At 38.4% G+C, this 25,930-nt stretch overlaps 1 protein-coding gene and 1 long non-coding RNA gene across 4 annotated transcripts in view; one reads left to right on the top strand and one right to left on the bottom strand.

Annotated features, from left to right (window-relative positions):
- Positions 1-7,703: 7,703 nt before the first annotated feature.
- The window catches only part of Ppp1r21 (protein phosphatase 1 regulatory subunit 21), a 66,186-nt gene continuing 47,959 nt past the window's right edge, over positions 7,704-25,930 (top strand). The window contains exons 1-5 of one of the 3 annotated variants that reach the window (XM_021725826.3): positions 7,704-8,049; positions 21,123-21,191; positions 21,462-21,569; positions 23,059-23,205; positions 25,290-25,391. In XM_021725826.3, the coding sequence (XP_021581501.2) occupies positions 7,993-8,049; positions 21,123-21,191; positions 21,462-21,569; positions 23,059-23,205; positions 25,290-25,391 (483 nt within the window). In that variant the 5' untranslated portion in view covers positions 7,704-7,992. Of the gene's footprint in view, positions 8,050-8,712; positions 8,850-21,122; positions 21,192-21,461; positions 21,570-23,058; positions 23,206-25,289; positions 25,392-25,930 lie in introns of all 3 variants that reach the window. The other 2 variants (XM_040271001.2, XM_005324476.4) reach the window with 2 other exon arrangements.
- Positions 24,506-25,338, bottom strand: LOC144369378 (uncharacterized). Its single transcript, XR_013428988.1, has 2 exons — positions 25,231-25,338; positions 24,506-24,643 (listed from the first exon to the last, which is right to left on the bottom strand). It is a non-coding gene; the product is annotated as an uncharacterized LOC144369378 (long non-coding RNA).

Genomic DNA, 25,930 nt, shown 5'->3' with positions numbered 1-25,930 from the left:
GGGAAGTAATTGGATTAGATGAGGTTATGAGGATGGGACCCCATGATGGCATTAGTGACTTTATAAGATGAGGAAAAGAGACTTGAGCTAGCATGTTTGCACTTGCTTTGTCTTGCTACGTGACACCCTCTGCCATGTTCTGATGTAGTAAGAAGGCCCTCACCAAATGTGGAGCAGATGCTGATGCCATGCTCTTGAACTTCACCCAGCATCCAGAACTGTGAATTCAATAAACTTCTTTTCTTTATAAAAGTCTGTGGTAACCTGTTATAGCAACAGAAAACAGACTAAGACCTTCCCCTCTATCCACTCATATATAAACATTTTTCGTTCTCTATTATCCCTAATCAAGTATGGAGACTGGCCATAGAGATTATGAAACCAGATCAGAGAAAATCTTTGCTTACTTCTCTTTATGACTATATAGGGGGTGATGCTGGTGGGGCAAATTGGTCTAATGTCACTATAGTGGGTTCTGTATACATCAAGTTACTCTGAAGTAGAATGCATGACTTAAAGGGCGTGGAGAGAGCCCTGAAATTTGAAAGAAGTCCTTGACTTCAGCAAGCATGTGATTCTACTGGACCATGAAATAATGTTTACTCAGAGATTGTACAATACCTCTGATATTACCAAGAAACTGATGGCATAAGTGGTCATTGTCCATATGGCTGAGGGAAGATCCACTTGTTCTACATATAGTTGATTCTCATTACCTAATGTAGTTTTGTTCTATAAATTGCTGCAAACATTAAATTAGCAAATAACATAATCTAGGGAAAATATAAAGTTAGGTCCCTATGAGTCTCTGGCCACAATATTTTCACCAAGTGAAGATGTTTTATGTGTGTTCCCATTTAAAGGCTCCTTATATTTAACATGTATTCTTGATTCATTGATGTTGAACCGGTGGTGAACAGCTCTATAAACTTAGCCTGAACAAAGCTTAGGGTACACCCGTATTTTCTGAGTAAGGCATATCACAGTCTTCTTGCTCTTAGGAACCCTGTCTAGTGTTTTAGCACTAAGTTTGGGAGCCATTTTAAAAAGCAAAAATCTTCAAAAATCCCCAAAAATGAGACACTAAACAGCATCCACTATAGTGTGGAGAGCTGAAACAAGGCGAGCATCTCCCTGTTTGATCTCAGCAGGAAATGTGGGTTTTGGGTGACGCAAATCTTTGTTGCTCTGGGCATATTTGTAAATGACCTCGAAAGTGTTGTGATTATTGATTTTGAGGTCACAAATAAGTTTATGCAAATTTGCAGATACAAAGTCCATGAAAACTGAATTTTGACTGTAAACATTGTGTGCCAGAGCCTTCCTTAAGTCAGTAAAATCCAACTTTCACTATCACTTTGTGACTTTGTTGTTTAGAAGAGTGAGGGGTTAAATGTGCTGTGTATTCTAATATGAGTTTTAGGTTTGATAAGCTGTTACAAGAACAGCATTGCATGTCAAATAGCTCTTAGGTTAGGAGCTATTCCTAATAAGGATCTGAGCCCCGCCCCCCCATCATGGGTTCCCCCAGGGTCCACTCAGTAACACGTTTTTCATCTTTGCTTCAGCCATTTTCTGAAATAATGAAATAGGTAGGTCCCCATTTCTGCTGCAGTGTTGCACCACCCATCAGCTACCCCCTGGCTCAAAAAGATGCAGTGTTTGTGTTGTGGAATGCACTCCACATAAAAGTGAGGCAGCCTTTCAGATAGGACCTGAATAGTCCCCCTTTCTGTCCCATGGTCCAACTTCATCTTGCACCATCTCTGGTGTGGGATCTGACAAACTCTGTTCACAATTATCATTCCATGATGGCTAAGAAAGCCAGTCCTGCTGTACACCAGATCCATTGTTCAGCATGGAGTACGAAATACACAAACAAAACTTTTTCTTGCTCATTCTGTGAGACCACAATTGATTCATCCTATGCGTAGGTGTGGAGAGAAAAGTCTTTCCTTTCTATATGACAGATCTAGTCTTCCTCAAATGTCTCCACTCTATTGGAAGAGGAAAATCAAACTCATCGGTTAATGATTTCCCAGTCCAGCAGAGGCAGAGATGGAGCCTGAGAATTGCAGAAACATCCAGATTCCTGACTTATGTTGTTCCAATGTCCTGTGGCTCATTTCTTCCTATTGTTCTGTGAGATATCCTTACACCTTTCAGGAAATGCTCATTTGTTTCAAGTTTTGACCCCTTCAGAGATGACTTCTATCTGTTTGAGAAAAACTATGTCCTCAAGGGTAGGGCAGAGCAGGGGACCTAGATTTGTCATCAATCAGATCCTTGATGCTTTCTGGCCCTCACTGGCCTCTGCTTTGGTGTGTCCTTGCTTAACCTAGTGGCTTACACCACAGAAGTCTTCGTTTGAGGAAAGAGTAATCTAATCTCTTTTGGCATGGTCATGGCTTGGTGGTTCTCCCAGCTGCCCTGCCTGTGCTATGTAACTAAGACCTCATGCCAAAGCTTCTCCCAGGAATGGGCATCTAGCCCAACTGGGGCCAAAGATTTTCCTTGGGATTTTTCAAACTGGAACTAAGAAACCTACTTTTTTGTTGTTTGTTTGTTTTCCTGAAGGCAACAGAGGCAAAACTGTGACACGGGAGGCTTAGGATCTGTGGGCTTCTATGTTGTTACCTCATAAAAGTGCATCTGCGGGAAGAGGCAGAGATGGAGTATGAAAACTGCAGAAACTAAAACCTGGCCTAAAAATCTGAGGTCTGGTAGCTGTTTTCTTCCTATTGTCCTGTGACATAGCCTCACTTCTTTCAATGAGTTCCCCTTTGGTTCCAAGTTACTTTGAGTTTGGTTTCTGACATTTGTGATCAAACAAGCAAACAAAACTCCCAGACAATAATGATCAGCATAGCACTTGCATGTGTACAGTAATTCCAAGAGTCCTTTATTCATACCATTCCCCACAAGCATGCTGTTTATAGTTGAGAACTGTTGCTGGCAAACACGAGATAATTGAGACTTCAAACATTTTGTTATCATGTTTGTAATACCCATACAATAAAGCACATGAAACAGAAATATACTTCATAAGGGATTAGCTGAAGCCAACAACCATGTAGTGTTATGCTCGAATTCGGGACCCCCAAAAGACCACCAGAGACCAAGATCCATGTAAACAGAAAAGAGGTGTTTATTGCGAGCTAGCTCGGTCCTCCGCGCACACACACAGACAGCAACTGGTGACGCTGAGAGGCCCCGAGCCCAGGGTTTGCAGCAGTTTTATACATTCTTTGGAGAAGGCAGGGACCCCCCACATACATCATAGCATCTCTTAGCAAATCATCACACACCGCGGGAAAATCAAATAACAACTCTAAAACATGATTAGCACATTCACTGGTGGGAACAAGTTGGGTAGGGGGGATTGGTCACTACAAGAGGGGGATTCGTTTGAACTGATTGGTTTAAGCCAAAAGGGGTGTACGTGCTGACATGGTTTCCCAACTTGTTATCAACCACCATAAACTACTGGGAGGGTCATCTGGCATCCCAGGTATTTCCCTGTCTCATGCTGATTGGTGGCTGCTAGGGGGCTGCTATGGATCCCCACCTAGCCTGACTGAGTCAGGGACATCTGGCACAGCAGATCTCTCCTGTTATTTGTAGATAAACCTCTTAGCAGGGTGGGAATGTGCCTAGGAGTGCTCTGTGGGTCTTCCCAAGGACAAAGGCCATGTCCCTTCCTTGGACAGGCTTTGCTCTGAGGTAGAGGCTGGTTTTTCAGTAGTACCACAGAAGCAAGGGACAGGGCATTGCCAATGCCCATCTTACACCCACCTCCTTAGAGTTTCCATTCTCTCCCCCATGAAAGTAATCACATTCCTTTTTTGGTTATCACTTCCTTACTGTTTTAGTTTTACCACCAACCATGCATCCCTGGGCCTTTGATTAAATTCTATCAATTTCTGAACATTATAAAAATCAAATCAGACAGTATAATTGTTTTCTCAGATCTGGCTTCTTTTACCCTTGGATTTTTTTTTTTTTTGAGATTTATGAAAAATCTACTATTAGTAACTCTTTTTTCAGTGCTTTCAACATTCCATAATATAAATGTACAATCATTTACCTATCCATTCTGTTAATAAGACATTTGGAGACTCTGTTTGGATGGTTTTGATTATTTATGGGTAATTCTGTTATGAATATTATTATTATTATATTTATTGTATACTGGGGATTGAACCCTGGGGAACTCAATCCCTGAGCCACATCCCCAGCCCTTTTTATATTTCATTTAGAGACAGGATCTTGCTAAGTTGCTTAGGCTGGCTTTGAACTCATGACCCTCCTGCCTCAGCCTCCTGAACCACTGGGATTATAAGCATGCTGCACTGCGCCTGGCTGTTACAAGTATTCTTGATGAATAATACATACACACATTTTTTTTTTTCTGGTTGGAACTGCTAGGTAATGTGTACTATATGTATCTTTTCAAATGAGATGACACCGAATTTTTTCCCTAAACTACTGTTCCAATTTACATTTTTACCAGCATTTTATGCAAGTTTCTTTCCTGTATTCTTACTCTTTTCAATCTTTTTCATTTTAGCCATTTGTGTGTGTATGCAGTGGTATCTCACTGTGGTTTTAACTTCACTTCCTCCTGATTACTAACAGAAAGAACATACTTTTGCATATATATCGGTCATTTGTATAACTTCCTTTGTGAAAATCCTGTTGAAGTCTCTTAGCTATTTTCCTCTTTTGTTGCTTGTCTTTTCCTTTATTGATTTGTAAGCACTCTTTATATATTTGGATAAAGAGACCTCTGTTGGATATGTATATTGCAAATATCTGTTTTCATTCTTTGGTTTTATATTTTTTTTCACTTAGTGAGGTCTTTTGAGAAAGAGATTCTTAATTTTAATGTATTTGGACTTATCATTTGGGATTTTACAATAATACATCTGACAGGACAACTAGATTAGTCAGTGGAAAATAAATTTCTAAATTTAGCAAAATTACACAGGCTCTCTGGCTAAACTTGCACATTCTTTCTTTGGAACGTTATTTAAATTTTTTTTTTCATTCTTTTATAACCAATGGAAATTCACAATATTTAATTCTGCCACTTGGTGGTGCCACAGAAAACTAACAATTTTAAAAACTACTGTTCTGAAAGTTTGGATAGTAGGACTTGATTATTAACAAATTGAAAATTATTAACATTTTGAAAAAGAATTATAAACATTTTAAAGTCTATAATCCTCTTACACATTACAACGGATATAGCCTTAGTCCTTCACTATAAAATTCCTGGCTTACATAGGTTTTTTTTTTTTCTTTCTTTTCCATATTTTAAAAAAGTTATTTATTTTAATTAAGTATATAAGACAGCAGAATGCATTTTGATTCATTGTACACAATCACAGCACAACTTTTCATTTCTCTGGTTGTACACAATGTAGCATGACACCATATGTGCAGTCATACATGTACCTAGGGTAATGATGTCTACCTCATTCCACCATCTTTCCTGCCCTCATACCCCCTCCCCTCCCCTCTGTCTTGTATATTTTTTATTGGTGCAGTATAGTTATACATAATGGTAGGATTCACTGTTACATATACATACATGCATACAATATAACAATACAATTTGGCCAATATCCTCCCTCTATATTTTCCCTTTTCCTCCTATCCTCCCTTTCCCTGGTCCCTTTCTTCTACTCTACTGATCTCCCTTTGATTTTCATGATATTCTCCCTAGCCTCACATCTTTCTTTTTTTTTTTCCTCTCTAGCCTCCCATATGAGAGAAAACATACAACCTTTCACTCTCTGAGTTTGACTTATTTCACTTAATGTTCTCAAGTTCCAACCATTTTCCTGCAAATGACATAATTTCATTCTTACCATGACTGGATTAAATTTCATTGTATATATCACATTTTCTTTATCCATTCATCTGACAAGACACCTAGGCTGGTTCAATAGCTTGGCTATTGTGAACTGTGTTTCTATAAACATAGGTATGCATGTATCACTACAGTATGATGACTTTTTTAATTTCTTAGGATAAATACCAAGGAGAGGTATAGCTGGGTCATATGGTGGTTCCATTCCTAGTCTTTTGAGAAACCTTCATACTAATTTACATAGTGGTTGTATTAATTTAAAATCTCACCCACAATGTAAAAGTGTTCTTTTTTCCCCCCACATCCTCTCTAGCATTTATTGTTGTTTGTATTCCTGATGGCTGCCACTCTAATTGGAATGAGATGAAATCTCAATGTATTCTTGATTTGTATTTCCCTAATTGCTAATGTCTAACATTTTTTCATATAACAGTTTTTTTAATCATGAAAAATTTCAAGCATTCTAAAGTGCTAATATAACATCTCTATACTAGTATTTAGATAATAAATGTTAACCCTATCATTTTACTTTAAAAATTAAGGAAATAAAAATAAAGTTTAGGCTGGGTGTGGTGGCACAATCCAAGCAACTCGGGATACTAAGCAGGAGGATCACAAGTCTGGGGCCAGGTTTGGCAATTTGGCAAAACCTTGTGTAAAACAAGCAACAAACAACAACAATAAAAACTGGGGATGTAGTGCAATGGTAAGGCACCCCTGGGTTCAATGCCCAGTAACCAATACACACACAAAATACACACAACCCGTAGTAAAGTTTACATTCCTTTCTTCTTCCCAGTTTCCTCACCCTGTTTCTCATTAGAGGCAACCAGTATCCAGAACTTGATGTATCCCTTTCAGTTCTTGTTTCTGTATTTTTAGTACATGTTGTGTGTCCACAAACAATACAAATGTTACTTATTTCAAAAATGTACCTATAGTATGACGCAATTTCTTTTTATATTTAACATGGCCTTTTGCCCTGTTGATACAAACAAATGCAGATACACACAAATCTAGTCATTAGTTTTAATATCCATATTGTAATTCATGGCAAATATGTAGCCTATATCTATTTATCCATTTCTTTATTGATGAAAATTTCAATGTTGCAATGAAATGCAATGCCTACTAAAATTCTAAAAAACATTAAAATTAATGAGTGGATGCAGTTTGTAATTCAAGCAAAAGTGTCATAAAATATCCCAGGCAGACTAGTTTTTGCTTCCTTTTTTTTTTTTTTTTTTACTGTTAACTCCACTCTATCTGCATGCTTGGCAGAAAACATCTGCAATTTCCTAACGGTCTTTTACTCAATTCACTGAAAAAGACTCTTAACTTGTGCTTCCGGGGACAGTGGTGGGCAGGCGGGGGACTTGGGTAGAGAACCGACACAAAGAAATTTCAGGATCAAAATGCAAAAATGACAGTAAGGGTTTGTCTGGTGTGGAGCAAGAGAAAGTGGCAGCAGCGTTATACATTTGGGGTAGGTCTGATAGTTCACAGTGCAGCACATGTCCGGTGCTGCCATCTCCAGATAACCAGAGAGCGGAATACAGCGGTCTTTCTCTCCACGCTCCTTGTGAACAAGGTAACCATCAATGCCAGTCGGTTGCCATAGGAACTGGGAAGCACGGGGTAGGTTAGAATTCTCGATGTTCTTAGAATGTTTCTTCTTCCGGTCCTCTGCTCTTCGCAACCACGGTCTCACTTCTCCGTCCCCCGCCCATTCTGTACACTCATCAGTCGCTTCCCTTCCCGATACGCCCTGCCTCTGTTCCGGGTCGCCATCTTGTCGCGTGGTCCAAGATGGCGCCCTCTGCTCTCAGAGGGAGAATCCCGGCGCGCCAGCGAGGCGGCGCGCGCACGTGCTCGGGGGCGTAAGGGTGGGGCGGTGACGTCGAGACGTCGACACGCCCCGATGTTTGCTCCGCCCCCGGTCCCACTCCGCCTTCCTCCCACCCCGAGAACCCGGAAGCGGAGGAGGAGGCGCGGCGGCAGTGGCCGAGCAGCAGACGCTGGCTGAGCCGTGTCCTGGAGCGGGTCTGGGGTTGGGGGCGGGGGGCGGGACTGAGCGGCCTGGACAGCCTGGCCTGGACGGGGCGGGCGAGGCCATGGCCTCGGCAGAGTTGCAGGGGAAGTACCAGAAGCTGGCTCAGGAGTACTCGAAGGTACCCAACGTGGGCGGGGAGTAAGGGGTCCCTGGCCCTGCGGCTTTGGGTTGCCTTGGCAGCGACTTGTCGGGACGGAGGGGGACCGCTGAGGGGGACGCGAGCGCGCCCCTCCCCGCCCCTCCCCTCTACCTTCTCTGTCCACCATTACCTTGCCTCTACCTGCAGCTCCCACGAGATGGGGCCGGGCGGTGGCTGGGTCCGTGTGCGTCTCTGCAGAAATGAGCTGGAGTTTGATTGTTCCTTCTTACTGAACTAGAGGGCTTGGCACTGGGATGTCAGAAATCCAGGCTTCTGCCTCTGGTGCTGGCCCTGAGGGGAAGAGAAAGGTTTGGACCACCCCTTCCCTAGCTGCTTCCTCACTTTTCCCATACCAAGTGATGGGGAAGATCTACTGTTGTTCTTCCCTTCCCTTAGGGATGATTAAGAGCCATTTCTGCCCCTAAATCGATTTGGGAGGGTAAATAGTGTCATTCGTGTAAACTGCCTCACTAGAGATGGATGGCTATGAATGTATTCAGTGCTCTCGCAAGATGTTGTCTGGAATGATTTTGACAGCTTGCAGCTTGAGTACTAGGGCTGTGCCCTCTCCCCCTTTCTCCCTCTCTCCTCACTTTCCCTCTGCTTCCCTCCCTCCCTCTCTCCTCTCCTCTCATTCACCAGGAATAGGACAGAACAACCAGCAGTTGCTCCATACATGTTGAATTAAGCAAAATAGGGACCTGCTCCTTTGTCGTGTTTACAGCATCAGTCTTAAATGGTGGAACTCCTTCCTTGGACAAGGATGGTGCAGTTTCTGGGTAGGGTGTTTCTGCCTTAATATTTTAATGAAGTTATTAAAGCGCTTTGATCTTTGGAAATTGATTCAGCAGTCATTAAGCTGAATTTTCAGTGATCTTGGCATTCATGGAGTCAATGGGAAGACTTAGCCCCCTTTTTACAGTTTTGGAGAGATTGAGATGCACCATTCCCCCCATCCCCTCCCCCCTTAGGATTTCATTCAACAGATATTCAGCAAGGTGAAATGAAATATTTTTGAAAAATAAAACCCGTATCTAAACATAAACACTTAAGTCTTCACCATCAAATAGGAGCCCTTTGAGGCACTACACATTCCAACTGCAAAACTTTCTTGCATTACCATTTGAAATCATCTTAAGATCCTGTGACACAGTGTCAGTGAAGGCAAGTTTTCATCCTTTGAAGGAGAATTTCCTTGTTTGAAAGGACCAAAAGTTTGGAGCCAATCCATACAATGAAGGGGGGTAGGGTGGAGGATGGCAGTGTTCAAAGTTGCCTCTACTATATTTGGTTGAAAATGTTTTGTGGGTATAAAGGGACTGATTTTCTTTTTTGGAGAGTAAACAAGCTCAGAAAGCAATTCCAAATGGCAAAAGAGGAGTTGCAAAAATGTTTTGAGCAGTTACTACATTGATCAAATAATTTTATAGCCTCCTAAAGTAATTAAAAAACTTTGAAAGATTTTATTCTTTTAGTTATACAAATGTGTTTAACAGATACTTAATGGACTACCTGTGAGCATTATGCCAGGGTCCATTGAGTGAGGCAGGGTTCTAGCTATAAGGGTCACCTTTAAGAGAAAGTCCAAACATAGTACATAATTATGGTATAGTATAACAAGTGATAGTTCAAAGGGAGCACCAAGGCAGTACTCCTGGAGTAAGGCTAAAAGTTATTTAGATTAGGGAGTAGGGAAGGTGGAAGGAGGAGGTAGTAGCTTTCCAGACTCTGTAAGATAAATGGCAGAGTGGTGAAATGAGGTTGGAGAGGTAAGCAATTTGGACTGGATCATGAGTTGTGGATATCAAATAATAAGTGTGAACATTATCTTTTTTTTTTTTTTAATCTCCAGGATTGAATTCAGGGTGCCCTACCACTGAGCTGTATTTCTGGGCCATTTTATTTTATTTTGAGACAGAGTCTAAATTGCCCAGGCTGGCCTCCATATCCCACCCCTCCTGCCTCAGCCTCCCAAATATCTGGGATCACAGGCATGTTGTACCACACCCACTGTGGTCTTTATCTTTTGAGTTATATTTTTTTTTAAGTTGGGGAGTGACATTACTTTTAGGAAAGAAACTGCTGACTGTATGGAGTATGGGTTGAAATGGGGCAAGATTGGTGAAAAGGTAACTAAATAGTAGGCTGTTGGAATAGTTTTGGGGAGAATAATGTAGGGTTAAATAAAGTTAGTGATTTTGGGGATGGAGAGGGGAGGCTGGAATCAGGAACCATAATTAAAAAAATACTTCTTAGATTACTTCCTTTTTGAGTGAATGCTTTGTTCATAGCACTAAACTGATGAAAGATATAAAGAGTGCATTAAGGTGCTCCTCTTTGGGTCTCATCCATTCTTTGGGACTGGGTGAGTGAGGGAGGACTCAGCAGTGACCCTGAAGTTCTGAGGTAGAGTTATAACTGCCACTGACAGATGAAGATTGACAGGACAGAGAGCCCTTCGGAACAAAGGGGATGTTAAAGGCTAGATGCAGTCATAAAATGTAGTGATGGAGGGCACATTAAAGTTAGGTGATTCACACATTAGCTTGAGGTGATTTGAGGGGTAATTGCTGAAAATTTCTAATGGAGATGACCTGGCTAAAAGTAAGGACAAAGTCTAATGTTTTAAAGTAATTCCCATAAAGATGAACTTTGAGAGTTAATCTGGGTAGAAATGTGGGGAACACTCATGGGAAGGATGTGCCAGGAGGAGGGATGCTAAGGGGAATATAGGAAGTTTGTCAAACTTGGGACCATCTCCTTTATCTGGCCTGACTATTTCTTTACCACTGAGCTATATTCCTAGCCCCCCACCCCATTAAAAAAAAAATTTTTTTTTTGAAACAGTTCTTGCTAAATTGCTGAGTCTGGCCTTAAACTTGTGATTCTCCTTTTTTAGCTTCTGAGTTGCTAGGATTACAGGTGTGAGCCATTGTGCCCAGCTCCTTTTCTCATTCTTTTACATTGCATTGCTATTGAAATTTTATAGCACAAGATACAGAGACTGGTCAAAAAATTTCATGTGCTTTTCCCTGTCAATTCCAGTGTGAGACATTTTCTAGATGAGTTCTATGATCTCTTCATTCCTTACCAGGGAAGGTAATAAAATGATTGACTATGCAAGGGGTAGTCAATCATTTTATTACCTTCCCTGGTACAGAAATTGTGGGCTGATACTGAAATCTATTTATACTGTACTTTTGTTTTATTTAGGATACTAAGGAAAAAGATTTTCTGTTACTTTAGAAGGAAGCCTACATATCAGAAGAGCAGTAAGCACAATCCTTAATCCAAAGACTTTGAAAAATGTTCTCATTCTTTGGAGTACATCTCAGCTTGTAATTCAGGAAAGGGTCTTTCCTTGCTTAAGAACTATGGTAATAATTTTTCATCCTAAGAAGTTTTAAAAACAACAATAATGACAACACACACACACACACAAAAACCCAAAAAAACCAAAACAAAAAAACCCCACCAAGTTTTGAGAAGCTCCCATAAAAGACACTGAGAATATGGTGAGAATTTCGTTAGATAAAAGATGAACCATGGAGGCCAATACAGGACAGAATTAGGAACCAAACAGGTTGCTAAAACAAAGTGTTATAGAAAGGTTGATAAAAATGGAGATGAAGACTCCAGTGGTTTGGGGAACTAGGAAGTCATTAGAGGCTTTTAAAATGTCAGAGTCAGTAGTTTGAGGGAGGGAGAAGGTATGTAGGGACAGGTTTTCAAAGTTATTAGGTAAAGATGCAAGGGAAAGCTAATCAAGGCAGTATTGCCTGTACCATGTGTGAGCAAGTCTCAAGATCTTGCTAATATTTGTGTTGTGCTAGGTCAGTGATTCTCAAAGTGTGTGTCCTGGACCCCTATTATCTGAGAATGGATTTGAAATGCAGACTCCTGAGTCTGCCCTGGACTTACTGAATATGAAACTGGTGGTAGAGCTCAGCAAGTCTATGTTGTAACAAACTACTGTGATTTTGTTGCAAATTATAGTAGTAAGTAAGTGTTACTGCCACACAGTCCCTGAGGCAGCTAACTTATAACAAATGTTTATTTAGTTCACAGTTTTGAAAGTTCCAAGCCCAAACAGTGAAAGGCTTAGTAAAGGCTCACCCTTGATACTTGTGGCACATGGTGAATGACAATGGCAGGAGTACTTGGGAGCAAGCACTTAATTACCTTTTGAACCATCATGCAGAGACAGACAGACCCCAGGGTCCACAGAGCCTCCCAGTGTGGCCACCCTATAGACCAAACCTTTAGATATGAACTTTTGGGGGACCCTGAACATTCTAACCATAGCACATGCTAAACTTTAAAGATCAAAGTTCAAGTAATGGTATCAGAAATGGAGTGGGGGAGTGGAGAAATGGTATTAGCAAAGTATTAGCAAAATAATTTTGCTAAAAATTAAATTTGTCATTTTTCCCCAGCCCTTTAAAATTTTTTTGTTAATTTTTTTTTTTAGTTGTAGTTGGACACAATAACTTTATTTTATTTATTTGTTCTTATGTGGTGCTGAGGATCCAATTCAGTGCCTCACATGTGCTAGGCAAGTACTCTACTGCTGAGCCACCCCAGCCCTTTTTTGTTAAATTTTGAGACAGGTTCTTGATATGTTGCTCAGACTGGCCTTGAATTTATGATCCTCCTGCCTCAGATTCCCAAGTTGCTGGAATTACAGGCATGTACCATCATGCTTTCTCTATTATTGAAACTAGTGTTTTTTTTTTTTTTTTTCCTTTTTGGTACTAGGGACTTAACTTAGGGGTGCTTAACCACTGAGCCACATTCCCAGCACTTTTTGTATTTTCTTTTTTCCTTCCTTTCTATCATTTGATTTCTTCTTAGATATACATGACAGTAGAATGTATTTTGGCCTATCATACATACATGGAGTATAACTTCCCATTCTTGTAGTTGTACATAATATGGCATTATACTGGTTGTGTATCCATATATGTACATAAGAAAGTTATGTCAGATTCATTCCATTGTCTTTCCTTTTCCCATCCCTTCTCCCTTCCCTTCATTCCCCTTTGTCTAATCCAAAGTACTTCTATTCTTCTCTCCACCTCTCTTATTGTGTGTTAGCAGCTGCATACCAGAGAGAACATTTGGCCTTTGGTTTTTTGGGATTGGTTTATTTCACTTAGCATGATAGTCTCCAGTTCTATCCATTTACCAGCTAATGCCATAATTTCATTCTTATTTATGGCAGAGTAATATTCCAATCCACAATTTTTTTTTTTCATCCATTTGTTGAAGGGCACCTAAGTTGGTTTCAGTTTTGTGAATTGAGCTGCTATAAACATTGTTGCAGCGGTGTCACTGTAGCATGCTGATTTTAAGTCATTTGGGTGTACATCCAGGATTGGGATAACTAGGTGAAATGGTGGTTCCATTCCAAGTTTTCTGAGAAATCTTGATACTGCTTTCCATAGTGGTTGCATCAATTTGCAGCCCTACCAGCAATGTATGAGTGTACCTTTCCCCCATCTCCTCCCCAACATTTATTATTTATATTCTTGATAATTGCCATTCTGGCTGGAGTGAGGGAAATTTCAGTGTAGTTTTAATTTGCATTTCCTTAATTGCTAGAGTTGTTGAACATTTTTTTCATATATTTGTTGACCAATTGTATTTTTTCTGTGAAGTGGCATTGGCACCACTGATTAGGTTATTTATTTATTTGGTGTTAAGTTTTTTGAGTTCTTTATATAGGAGATTAGTGCTCTATCTGAGGTGTAGATGGCAAAGATTTTCTCCCATTCTGTAGGCTCTCTCTTCACGTTCTTGATTTGTTTCCTTTTCTGTGAAGAGCTTTTTAGTTTGAAACCATACGATTTATTGATTCTTGATTTTACTTCTTGTGCTTTAGGAGTCTTGTTGGAGAATTCAGTTCCTAAGCTTACATAATGGAGAGTTGGGCCTACTTTTTCTTCTAGGAGGTACAAGGGTCTCTGGTCTAATGCCTAGGTCCTTGATCCACTTTGAGTTTGGTTTTGTGCAGAGTGAGAGATAGGGGCTTGATTTCATTTTGCTACATATGGATTTCCAATTTTCCCAGAACCATTTGTTGAAGAGACGATCTTTTCTCCAACGTATGTTTATGGAGCCTTTGTCTAGTATGAGATAATGGTATTTATGTGGGTTTGTCTCTGTGTCTTCTATTCTCTTCCATTGGTCTTCATGTCTGTTTTGGTGCCAGTATCATGCTGTTTTTGTTACTGTAGCTCTGTAGTGAAATTTAAGGTCTTGGTATTGTGATGCCTTCTGCTTTACTTTTCTTACTAAGGATTGCTTTGGCTATTCTGAGCCCCCTATTTTTCCAAATGAATTTCATGATTGCTTTTTCTATTTCTATGAAGAATAACATTGGAATTTTAATAGGAATTGCATTAAATCTATATAGTGCTTTTGGTAATATGGCTATTTTGACAATATTAATTCTGCCTATGCATGGGAGATCTTTCCATCTTCTAAGGTCTTCTTCAATTTCTTTCTTTTGTGTTCTGTAGTTTTCATTGTAGAGGTGTATCACCTATTTTGATAAGTTGATTCCCAAATGTTTTATTTTTCTTGAGGCTACTGTGAATGGGAAAAATTCCTTAATTTCTCTTTGAGTTGACCCATCACTGATGTACAGGATATTTTATTTAGAAACAGAGTCTTGCTAAGTTGCTTAGGGCCTCACTAAGTTGCTGAGGCTGTCTTTGAACTTGCGATTCTCCTGCCTCAGCCTTCCAAGCTGTTGGGATTAGAGGCATGTGCAGCTGCACACAGCCCTCTGGTACTTTATGAATCTTTATTTGAAGCAGTGGAAACTGATAGGAGAGCCAAACATTCATTAATTCTCTAACAGTTTACTTTGCAATTAATGCTTCTTTTAGTTGTGAAGGAGATCTCCATTGGGAACTTTTTAGACTTATCCTCTGAGTACAGAGCTACTTATATTGGGAAAGAGTCAGTTTGGTTCATTGTGTTTTCTGTTGAGATAATGAGGCTTGGTGGAATCTGATTATCACTCCTTGCTGTGAGAGAAGTAGCCTCAGGAGCTGGGTTCATACTGAAGCTGGTTTGAAGAACAACTTTGTGTTCAGTGCTATCCAATGGAACTGTCCATGAGAATGAAAATGTTCTTTGTGCTGTCTAGCAGATTAACTACTTGCCATGTGTGGTAATTGGCATTCAAAATGAAGTTAGTGTGGATAAGGAACTAAATTTTGGATTTTATTTATTTTAAATAAATTTAAATCGCTACCCTGTTGAACGGGGCTTGTTTAGATCTTAGATCAGTGCGTCCCAAATGTAGATATCTGTGTGATTTGCCTGAAGACCTGGCTAAACTGCAGATCCTATTTTAGAGGTTCTGGGGTTGGGTGTGAGATTCTGTTCCCAAGCAGTGCTGCTGCAGCTATCCAGGGACTACACTTTGAATAGTGAACAGCCAGGTCCTAGAAAGACAAGGGTTGGCCCACTCTTCCTCTTTAGTTCAGTGTCCTACCCATCCAGTCACTGATGGCGGGTAGCTTGACTGCAAGGGTTGAGGGTAGTTGTCCTCATGAATTTCCCTGCATGAGAGCAGGAGAAGGAGAAAAGGTTCCATTTTGGGCTGGGTTGAAGAGGAGTTTTTTTCTTGCATCAGTGACAAAATAAACACAGACATTAGTGCATAGTAAGTAGCCTGTACATGCTTTATCCCTTCCTGGCATAGGAACAAGCAAATAGCCTGAGAGAAAGACCAGTTGGTATTTCCAACACTTTAGTATACTTAAATGCTATACCTGGAAGGAGTTTTAGGGATCATCAAGGCCAGGTAAGGCAATTCATATCTGCAGATAACTTGAATGTTCTGAAGCTTTTTTTTTTTTTTTTGGTGTGTATGTGTGTGTGTGTGTGTGAGAGAGAGAGAGAGAGAGACTGGGAATTGATTCCAGGGCCTCGCATATGCTAGGCAATCACTCTGTCACTGAGCTGCGTCCCCATCCCTTTTCATTTATATTTTGAGTAAGGTCTTTCTAAGTTGCCCTTGCTGGCCTTGAACTTGTGCTCCTCCTGTCTCAGCCTCCAGAGTAGATGGGAATATAGGCATGTACCACTGCACCTAGCACATTCTGAAGCTTTGAATCAGAGTTTAGGTGAGGCTTAGGGTTACTTGTTGCCCACATAACAACTTTTTGATGAAGAAAAGCTGTATGTTTAAAGGCTCATTTTATAGGGTTATAAAACATGTTTAAATGTCAAACTGTCCATTGCATGAAAACGGCCATGTAAAAAAATGATTTAAACCCAGATGATTGAGGTTTAGATGAACAATGCATGTGGGTGACTCATTGAACTCTCTCCACAAAGCCTTCCAACAGTGTGTGTTTGAAAACTATAAATCCCTCATCTCTGGGCATTTGTCCTATGAGAAATTGTCAGGGTGGTGTGAGAGAGTTCATAGCTGGCTCACCAATACTCTGTGTCCCTAGAGAAATAGCTTTGTGATAGGCCTGGATGATGCTGGATTACTCCAGAACCAAAGTTAAACAGAACAGGTCTGGGCACTAGTTATTAGAGAAGCATTCTCAGGACTTGTGAGGATTCTTGGTGTCCAATAGGATCACGAGGTTCTAATCGTTTGGAGAATGGTCTTAGGAAATGTTAAATTGACGATGGTCTCTTATAGTTGTATAATGCGTTACATTTAAATACCTTTATATTCAGTAATTTGATTAATTGACTAAAACTTTGAGTGCTTTCTCTATCCACAGCATTGATCTTTCATTGTAAGCAGGAAATACAAGGACGTATATTGGAGTCTTTACCACGAAGAACAGTTTATATTAGCAGATGGGAGAGGAGTACAGAAATCATACATAAATAACTTTAAGAAATTAAATTGAACAGTTTAGTGAGAGATGTCTTATTACTAGCAAATGCCAAAGAAACTGAGAAGCAAGCTCACTATGGGCTGCAAGGAGCAATTAGGAAAAAAATATGGAGGAAGTAGGATCAGAGGTAAGAAGTGGGCTTCTAGAAGGACAGATGGGATCTGGTTGGCCAAAGTAAAGAAAGGCTGTACTTTCAAAATAAAGATAAAGTTAATCAGATTTTACAGGACAACAAAATGAGATTTAGAAGGATTAAGAGGGCTACATAGTTGGGATTTGGAGGTACTGTCCTCCACTGAAAGGAACAGAAGAGCTTGATGTGCAACGTCTGGAAATAGCCTGCATTGTCCTTTGGAGTTTTTGTGTCTAATGGAGACTAGAGGGCAGTTGTTTCTTCATTATATCAACATGTATTGAATTCTCCACACTCATCTCCTACCAGCATTAGAGCTCATCTGGTGATCTTGGAACTGTATCTAAAACAGAAACACTGTGTTTGCCTCCCCTCTGTGGTGAATGCTGGAGAGGAGGAAGATGGAATCTAAAAGACCAGACTGATCACAGCACTATCAGCATTTAACATATTGCTCATTCTGTTGTGCAGTCATGTGGTGGCAATGATGCTAAAGTGCAGGGAGCATCAAATGCTACATAGTATAGTTGGAATGGCAGTAGATTCTGCCAAGCTAATCATTGTTATCCTTTCCTACTTACTAAATAATACACAGGTATTTTAGATAAACATTTTTTTAAAAAGCAGTATTTTCTGTTAAGCAGTTTCTTTGAAACCATGTTGAGTTTTCAGTTTAGCAACAACATTTCCAAAGGGAAATCCAAATCATGTTTTATTATAATCATATTAAATGTTAAATAATTATTTGAATGTTCGTTTTTGCTTTCTAACGAAGTGGTCTTTTCAGTTTGCTTTCATTGTGCATTACCGGTGAAAGGCGTGGTTAATTTATGTTTGAAATTGCTGTGATTCTAGCCAGTGTGGTGGTATATTTCTGTAATCTCAGCTGTTTGGGAAGCTGAGGCAGGAGGATTGCAAGTTGGAGGCCACCCTTGGCAATTTAGTTATACCTTGTCTAAAAATAACTGAGGATGTAGCTTAGTAGCAAAGTATCCCTAGGTTCAATCCCCAGCACATGCATGCACGCACACACACACACACATACACACACACACACACACACACACAAAAGAAAACTCCCCCCCCAAAACAAAACAGAAAAACAGACCAAGTAACACATTATTCACAAGTATGTTAATATTACTTAAAAAGTAGAATTTTACATGATGTAAGTTAGTATTAAACTGGTATTTCTCCCTTTTGAACTTATAGATCAGAGGTTACCAAACTTTTTCAGTAAAGAGCCAAATAATACACTAGTACACCTTTTAGGCTTGGGGCTATACAGTATCTATTACGACTATTAATATCTTTCTTTTGTATACAATACAGAAACTGATGAGTATGGTTATGATCCAGTAAAACTTTAAAGTAGGTAGAAAGCCAATTTGGCCTGCAGACCTTAGTTCACCAACTTCTTTTCTAGAGAACCCATTTTTTCCCATAGTTTCAGATGTAATATTTGCCAAACGTTCTACTTATAGGATGACTTATATACTTTAAAAATGTCATATTGTCCCAATGTCCTATTTAAAAGACACTCTGTTTTATTCTTTATGATAACAAAGGATATATCAGTTCTAGATTATGATTTTCATTCTATTTTAATGGACCTGTGTCAATTTCATTGAAATATTAGCAGAATTAAAAACTTGGGATTTAATAATGGGTTGTAATGTTCAGACTCTTTTTTTTTTTTAAAGAGCAGGAAGTACTAGTATTGCTTATTATTATTATTATTATTATTATTTTTGGTACTTTTGAATCCAGGGGCATACAAGCAACTGAGCCACATCCCCAGCCCTGTTTTATATTTTATTAAGAGATAGGGTGTTATTGAGGCTGGCTTTGAAATTGCAATTCTCCTGTCTCAGCCTCCCGAGCCACTGGGATTATAGGCATGCGCCACTGCGCCTGGACCTAATTATCTTTTCATATTTGATCTTCCCTTTTAAATTACAAATTTTTCAAAAATGGGGACCGTATCTTTTATTTCTTTCTATCTCTCATATCATTTAGTACAATGCCTTCCTTGGGCAAAGTATAAAAAATGCACCTGTTGTCCCTTTGGGTCCATTCTAATTATGAGACTTCAGTTTCCATTTGTGGAATACTTTATCGTTTCAAAATTGCTTTGTGTAGGTCTCTTATCTGGTTCTCACAACAGCCTCAGAAAAAGGAAGATAGGGTATATATATTCATCCCTTTTGTAGACCATGTGGCTGATGTTCCAAAGGTGAAGTGAGTTTCTCAAGTTTATGTTGTCTAATAAATGGCACAATGGCTTTCTGTTGTAGCAGTTTAGTGTGATGTTTAACTTTCTAAAAGTAAGTTCATTTTTTTATTCTTTTAGTCATAGAATTGTACATTTGCTATAGAGCTTAAATATTTAGTTTATGGTTTAGCAGTCAAATATTTCTTTTTTTTTTGACACAGAAGAATCATTTTTCCATAGTTTAAAGGAAACAGATCTGAGTTATGCACAATTAGAAATAGTTTTTTTCCCCCTAAATCTCATAAATAAAATTGTCCTATTATTTCATTTTCAGAGAATAGACTGGCCATTCATGTTTTCTGCACTGGGCCCTTGGAATATGAGTCTGTATTTATTCTTATACATGCTGTGTTCTCTTTGCTGTGAATATATTACTCTTACTAGAAAAGTGGATTTTACCTTCTGGAACCTGCCAGTGACGGTTATACAGATGAATACATAAGTCAAAAATCAAACTGCATATTTTTTTTATTCACATACTTTATTTTATTTTATTTTATATTTAGTGTCAGGGTCTTGCTAAGTTGCTTAGGGCATCACTGAGTTACTGAGACTTGCTTTGAACTTGTACCTCCTGCCTCAGCCTCCCAAGCTGCTGGGATTACAGGCGTGTACTTTATTTTAAATAAAGTGTGCTTTTATTTTAAATAAAGTTATGCCTGAATTTTTAGTAGTTAGCAATGGAGAAAAAAAAAAGTTCAAAGTTTTCCCTCCTCTTCTCAAGCTTCCCCTTCACCAGCCTGCTCCTTTTTTTTTTCCTTCAATATAACTTTGCAAAATAGCAGTCACCATTGTCTAGTTGGCATTACAACAGTGGAGTCAAACTGCTAGGGTCTGAATGTCAGCATTGCTACCACTTCTTCGTGCCTCGTCTTCCTCATTTCTGAACTGGAGATAATTAGAATACTTACTTCCTAGGATTGTGAGGATTAGATGAGGTAATGTGTAGAAAGCACTTCGGATGGTGCCTGGTCTGTAATGAGTGTTAAAATGCAAGGGGATATTATTATTTTAAAAACTGAACCTGTTCTTAGTTTTTGTACACTGCCTTGACTGATGCCTGATAACAGGTCTACCATTCTAAGGCTATTGTCTGTGATGACATTTGCAAGTCTAATATGAGGTGGTGTCCTGCTGGGTATGTTAGTGTCCCACAATTTGATTTTTAAAAAATATTTTTTATTTTTTAGTTTTTTAGGTGGACACAGTATCTTTATTTTATTTTTACGTGGTGCTGAGAATCGAACCCAGTGCCTCACGCATGCTAGGCGAGCGCGCTACCACTTGAGCCACTTTCTTATTCAATAATATGTCCATCTATATGTATTTTACTAATTATGTGTCAGAATTTCAAGGAAAATGGCATATTTAGTACCCTATTATTTATTATATTTTTTCTTTGTTTTCATTCTTCTTTTTTATTTTTTGTATTTTTAATTTAAGGACCTAACTTAGTTTTACATAAGGAATGTTGGGCTAAAAATGGGAGACATGGATTTTAGTCACAGTTTTGTTATCAATTAGTTTTATATCATTGTGGAACTCAGCTTATGTGTCCTTATTTATAAAATGGCAAATTATGATATCTGCTATGTTCTTTGGGGGCACATGCGGGCACAATTTGTGTGTGTGTGTGTGTGTGTGTGTGTGTGTGTGTGTATACACAAGAAGATACTTATTCAATGTAATGATTCCTATAAAGTAATTACAAGTGATCTCTAATTGCTTTATTAAAAATAATTATTGCTTTCTCTATTTTTAGCTTCGGGCTCAGAATCAGGTCCTAAAAAAAGGTGTTGTGGATGAACAAGCAAATTCTGCTGCTTTAAAGGTATCTAACAGATCATTTATGTTATGAATGTTAAGCGTTTGGTGATACTCAAAAGCAGGGGATTCAGCTGGTTTTCAGGGTTAAAGTCCCAACTCTGACACTGATTCACTAAGGATAGGGGATAGTAATATTCTTTTTTGTGTTTAACACTCCTACTTGCTTAGGAATTACTATTATATGAATATTATATTTTGATTTTCTTAGCTAAAAATTACTTTAAAAGTGTTATTTGACTTTAATACATTTCTTCTGTACCTTGCCTTTATTTAGCTAAAATCCATCTGGATTAATGGGGCTTCTCATCTGTGGTCATCTCCAGACAGCACTTGGAGGGGGCTATGTTGTATTCATATTTGTATCCTTGGCACTCAGCAGATGGTAGGGCCCTAATAAATGGATTTGAATGTATAAATCATTTAGTCTATTAATCTTGCCTTTAGTTGAGCTAGTTGATATTAATTACCTTTGTTAATCTGAACACTGAGTGATAAATTTTACCATCAGCACCTTTGTTGACCTTAGTGGAGAAATATGATAGGAAATGAAGGAATTTGTTTCTACCTCATTTTGGTAGGCATGTAATAAATAATGCTTAGTGATATTTTTAAGTGATGGATAATTTAATACTAGGATATAGATTCCTTCTTGGACAACCTAACAGTCTAATCTAGCAGACTAGCAAATTATCAACTATGTTGTAATTACAATGACCATTGTAATGAATAATAAAACAAAAAGTAATTTCTCTACATTATTATAATAAGTTACCACCAGTTGACTAATGTTCCAGCTCTACTAACCAGTCATTAATTTTGGAAGACCCTATCCCAAACTCTCTCTAAACTTCAGTTTCTGCAAGGGGGATGCTAATGTTATCAGCCTCTATAGAGTTGTTGTAAACCGTGAATAAAATAATAAATATACTTAGCACTGATATGTGAGTGCTCCATAGATGGAAACAGTGGTCACCATCGCCACTGCCACCACTGTTGTCACTATCACTACAATCATAGTTAATCAAACAACCAGCAATAGGAGGCTGTCAAACATGAAAGCAGACTACAACAAGTAGGAAATACTTTCCCCAGTAATAGGCTTTAAATGAATTGCTGGGTATGGTAAATATTCATGGACTTGACTTTGTGTGTGTGCTGACTTTGTGTGTGTGTGTGTGTGTGAGACAGACTGTCAGATTGGGGCACTCCACCTGAGCCACATCCCCAACCCTTTCTTATTTTTTATTTTGAGATTGGGTCTCACTAAGTTGGTGAAATTGGCCTTGAATTTGGAATCCTCCTGCCTCAGCTTCCCAAGTAGCTGAGATTACAGACCTGCCCCACTACACCTGACTGTTCTGTTTTTTCAAAATAGAGCCAAACTAAATATTTCTCTCTAGTTTTCCATATTTTGACTGATTTATATTCAAGCAGAGAGGATTTATAGAGAAAAAGAAATACAAATACATTTTTTCCCATCCTTGTTCACTGAAGGGTATCAATAGTGAGTTTGAATTCTCTTAAAACAAATTCAGGTTTATAAATTTGTGTCCTCAGGCTTTGTATTTGTTCACTGTCATAGATTTAACAAAATATAGTTGTAGGTATTTTACTTTTAAGTTTTCAACACTGTTATTTCAGTATACTTGCTTTTTTAATTTTATTTTTTAATTTACTTGGTTTGGCCAAAAGATGATTCTTTCCCAAAACACAGCTAAAAACATAAGAACTGAAATGACAAACATGCAACTCGAATTTCCTAAAGCAAGAGATTTTGATTATATTTTCCTGGAACAAAGATTTTTTCCCCCTATTATCTTTAAACCTCAAGGCTAAAGGGTGAGGTACATTTTGTTTTCACTTTGATATAGGAACAACTGAAAATGAAGGATCAGTCATTGAGGAAACTACAACAGGAAATGGATAGTTTGACATTTCGAAATCTGCAGCTTGCCAAGAGGGTAGAGCTACTTCAAGATGAACTATCCCTAAGTGAGCCTCGAGGCAAGAAAAACAAGGTAGGTTCTTTAAAGGCAAGTTAGTGTGGCTCATCATGAGGCGCAGAAAACCCCATCTCCAAGTTCTCTAACATTTTATTATTATATGTTGATATTGGGTCAAGAAAGCAGATGTTTGCTATTAATATCTACTAAATATGCAACAGTCAGTTTTAAGAGATGTATTAGCACCATACTTGTATATAGTTGAGTTAGTGGCTGAGAAAAGTCAGTGGAATATTTCACATTGGTCACAATTGTTGATCTCTTTTAGGTACATGAAGTTGCCATTAACCCAAAGTAGGGCAAACAAAATGAGAAATATTGATAAACTTTAACTATTCATATGAAAGTGTCAATTGAAACACAGGTTTCAACTTAGGTCTGTAAGTTTAAAATAGGTGTATTTTCATAGTGTTTATTCTTATGAGGCCAATTTAGTAGTCTTGTCTTGAGATTTAAAAATAAATGTTTTCCCTTAGGTTTTTTTTTTTTTTGTCAGTTAAAATTGCTACTGCACTAGGATAGATGTTTGGTATTTTTGAACCTCCTATGATTAAGAAGTTGCTTTTGAGGGGGGTAGTAGGGGCTAGTGATAGAGTCTTGTAAGGTAGAGAGCCATACTCCAGAATGTATAGGTAGAAGCAGTTATAATAGAGTGGGTAAAAGTGTACAGTGACTCCGAAGAAGCAGTGTGTTTCTCGTTGTGAGTGTTAAATGGGATCATGTGAAAGTGCCTAGGACTCTATTTGCCACATAATATGTGAATACCTTTTCCATATGTATTTCCCTACATGGGAGGATTCTCTGGAGTGCTAGTGTTCAAGTTAAGGGGGAAACAGGGGATAATAGACATGTATTAGAGTCACTTGGGAAGTTGTCAAAATACACATGCTCTGGAAATTTTGAAAGACCCCTGGGAAGGAAACAGCCATCTAGACTTCAAACAGGTGCACCAGGTTATTAATATCCCCTCCCCTGCTAGACTACAACTGTTTAGCAGAGGTGTGGGTATAACACTTGTGAATTATTTTTAATTAAAGCTATCCAAATTTGGAAGTACTTGAGGCCCCCAAACATGTCAGTCAGCACTGTTCTTTTTGCATCTCTTGTGTTCAGACGTGATTAATATTTCATGTTACTATTGTTGTTTATACATAGCTGCTCTGTTTTCAGAGGGCTTTTAAAACTAATTTATGGGGCTAAGGTTGTGGCTGAGTGGTAGAGCTTTTGCCTAGCACGAGCCAGGCACTGGGTTCGATCCTCAGCCACATAAAAATAAATAAATAAAATAAAGGTATAAAAAATAAAATAAAACTAATTTATAGTGAATCAGTAGGTAACTTTATTTTAAGTGAAGAACGAGGATACAGAAAAGGGAGAAAAGGGTGGTGTCTGATGTTTGAACACAATTGCATTGTTAGATTGTTCCTTGAATAGTCTCAGTTCTGTGAATCATCTGAAAACAAATGTTCATTATTAGATCTTTTAAATAGTACTATTATTCTCAGTAGAAAAAGTGAGTATTAGTTAAAAAGCAAAGTGAAGGGGTTTTTAAATAATCTTTAGCTTTTTTCTTATGTTTATTTATAATAGCTTTATTTTACATGACTTTTTTTAAATTTAGAAATTTATGTGATTACTTATATAGCTTGTCTTTGTGAAATACTGCTACATTATTTATTACAATTTCTTAAGGGAGTTTAATAACTCCGACTCGTAGAATTGCTAAAATTCTCATTTCTGAAACTGAAAGATTAAATTGAGATGGTTTTTATTAGCATTCTTATTATTACTAGCTTTCTGGGTCTGCTCTGTTTTCCAACAGAATTACCCCTGAATTTATTTGCAAAGAATAGTGAACCTTATCTGTTATTTTCTGTCATTCTTTCTTTCAAGTTTTCCTGCTTTTTGGAGTGTTTACACTTCCAGTTTGTATCACCTAGGAAAAGTTAAATGATGGACTGTATACCTTTTGCAGGGTTGTTTGAGAATGGTGAACACATAGAAGAGACAAGCTACTAAGGTGATAGAGAATCTGTGTACCTTAGGATGTTTCTCTAAAGGATGAAAGTTATGTGGACATAACTTATTCTTTCCATCAGAAAAGTGGAGAGTCTTCTTCTCAGTTGAGCCAAGAGCAGAAGAGTGTCTTTGATGAAGATCTGCAAAAGAAGATAGAAGAAAATGAACGGTTGCATATGCAAGTGAGAAAGATCTTTCTCTTTTTCTTTATCAATTAAAAAATGGGTCACACAATCTGGAAGGTGGAAAAACCAAAGCAAATACACTGCTTTGTGTCCAGATGGATTTTTAATGTCTCTTGAGGTCTTTAAATTTATTTTCATTTCTCAAATCTTACATATGTCTTGATTTGGATATCTGCTTTGAAGTATATGCTTTTATTCAAAGTACAGCAGAATAGCTTTATAATTTAACAATACAGAAATATACTGGGCACTATTCATTTTGCACAGGAAAATGATTGGATGGGTCATTTAATGAGGTTTTCAGGAAGTAGGGTTTGCTTTCTAATTTATTAATGCTTAGTTGGTTTTTATCAGTACCTCTGTTAGACTATAATGCCTTTGAGGGTATAGACTAGGTATGCTTTGTATGCCCAGCTCCAAGGTAGAACCTTACTCATGGCAGGTACTCACATATTTATATGGTTTTGAAAAGTTACTGTCAGGCATTGTGTATTACTCCCTGGCTGTTGGCATGCCTCAAACCATTGAACATATTG

The sequence above is a fragment of the Ictidomys tridecemlineatus genome, chromosome 12 (assembly GCF_052094955.1).
Source record: "Ictidomys tridecemlineatus isolate mIctTri1 chromosome 12, mIctTri1.hap1, whole genome shotgun sequence".
Classification (NCBI taxonomy): domain Eukaryota; kingdom Metazoa; phylum Chordata; class Mammalia; order Rodentia; family Sciuridae; genus Ictidomys; species Ictidomys tridecemlineatus.
The sequence above is the reverse complement of the archived record's forward strand: the minus strand, read 5'-3'. Positions and strand labels throughout refer to the sequence as shown.